Below are 1425 nucleotides of genomic sequence, written 5' to 3'. Positions count from 1 at the left end.
GGAGTACCAGTCTAAAAAGAAAAACAAAGGAAACAAATGAAAAATAATAATAAAAGAAAATGGTACAGATTGACTGTGCGGTACCGTACTGAGGAGATGATTATTATTAATAATAATAATAATAATCATAACAATAATACTTTGCTGAGTTCACCATAATGTTCACCGTAATGCCTTGGCTTCAGTCTTCCCACATCCCTTCTTCTTACGGGCTTGGTTTAGTTTTGGGTGGGGGTCAAAATGAGGAGATATGCATATAAAAGGCAACGTAAAAAAAAAAAAAAAGAAGAATGATATATATTTGAAAAGAAAAAAAAACTGCAAGCGTTGATTGTTTGTTGTTTTCATCGTCTCCTCTGGTCTGCTCGGGGGGGGGGGGTCGCGGAGGGGGTCAGAGGTCACGGGTTTGAGTCAAGTTCTCTCCTCCGTGGAGAGATGAGGGGGAGACGGGGCTGTCACTCGTCCATTCAATCTGAGAGAGAGAGAGAGAGAGAGACAAATTAAACAACAACAATTACTTCAGGCAACGTTTTGCCTGTTAAATCCACCCACAGCAAATATGAGCTGGAGAAAAGCGAGAGAGTGAGACACAGACAGACAGAGCGATAACAGGGATAGATGGAGCGACAGACATATCCAGACAGAAATAGAGCAAAAGACAGAGCAAAAGAGTAGCAGACAGGCAGACATGTAGATGGAGTGATTTATAGACAGAGCGACAGATACATAGAGCAACAGACGTGTTTACCAAGTGAATCAGCTGAGAAGCTTTTCAATCATTTACTGACTGTGTGTTGTTAGAGGTCAGGGGGAGGGCGAGGAATCTAGGATACGCTCGCTGATAAAGATGTCAACAGCCACACACACACACACACACACACACACACACACACACACACACACACACACACACACACACACACACACACACACACACACACACACACACACACACACACACACTTTCAACGGACCTTTAACCTTTTATCCCATTGAAATGTTTTAATTTTTATTGTTTATTTATTTTTCTGTTGCGATTATTTTTTCATAGGTTTTAAATGACGTCTCATGTAGAGGATACAAAATAAACATTCACATAACTACCCCCACATTTCACTATCAGTCACATTTAACCGACAGGCGGAGTAGAAATAAACCAACCTATAGATCACTTTACTGTAATAGATCACTCCACTGTAATGGATCAATTTATTGTAATAAATCACTCCACTGTAATAGATCACTCTACTGTAATAGTTCAATTAACTGTCATAGATCACTCCACTGTAATAGATCATCCAGCTGTAATAGATCACTCTATTGTAATGGATCACTCCACTGTAATAGATCACTCCACTGTAATAGATCACTTTACTGTAATAGATCACTTTACTTTCATAGATCACTCCACTGTAATAGATCACT

At 39.6% G+C, this 1425-nt stretch overlaps 1 protein-coding gene across 1 annotated transcript in view; it reads right to left on the bottom strand.

The window, feature by feature from the left end:
• Positions 1 to 394: 394 nt before the first annotated feature.
• The window catches only part of irs4b (insulin receptor substrate 4b), a gene marked incomplete at its 5' end in the record, with an annotated part of 13385 nt that continues 12354 nt past the window's right edge, over positions 395 to 1425 (bottom strand). Inside the window, one exon of the mRNA XM_080023204.1 lies at positions 395 to 472. Within this exon, the coding sequence (XP_079879330.1) occupies positions 468 to 472 (5 nt within the window). The 3' untranslated portion in view covers positions 395 to 467. The remainder of the gene's footprint in view (positions 473 to 1425) is intronic.

Source organism: Zeus faber (genome assembly GCF_960531495.2).
Source record: "Zeus faber genome assembly, chromosome: 22".
NCBI lineage: Eukaryota > Metazoa > Chordata > Actinopteri > Zeiformes > Zeidae > Zeus > Zeus faber.
The sequence above is the reverse complement of the archived record's forward strand: the minus strand, read 5'-3'. Positions and strand labels throughout refer to the sequence as shown.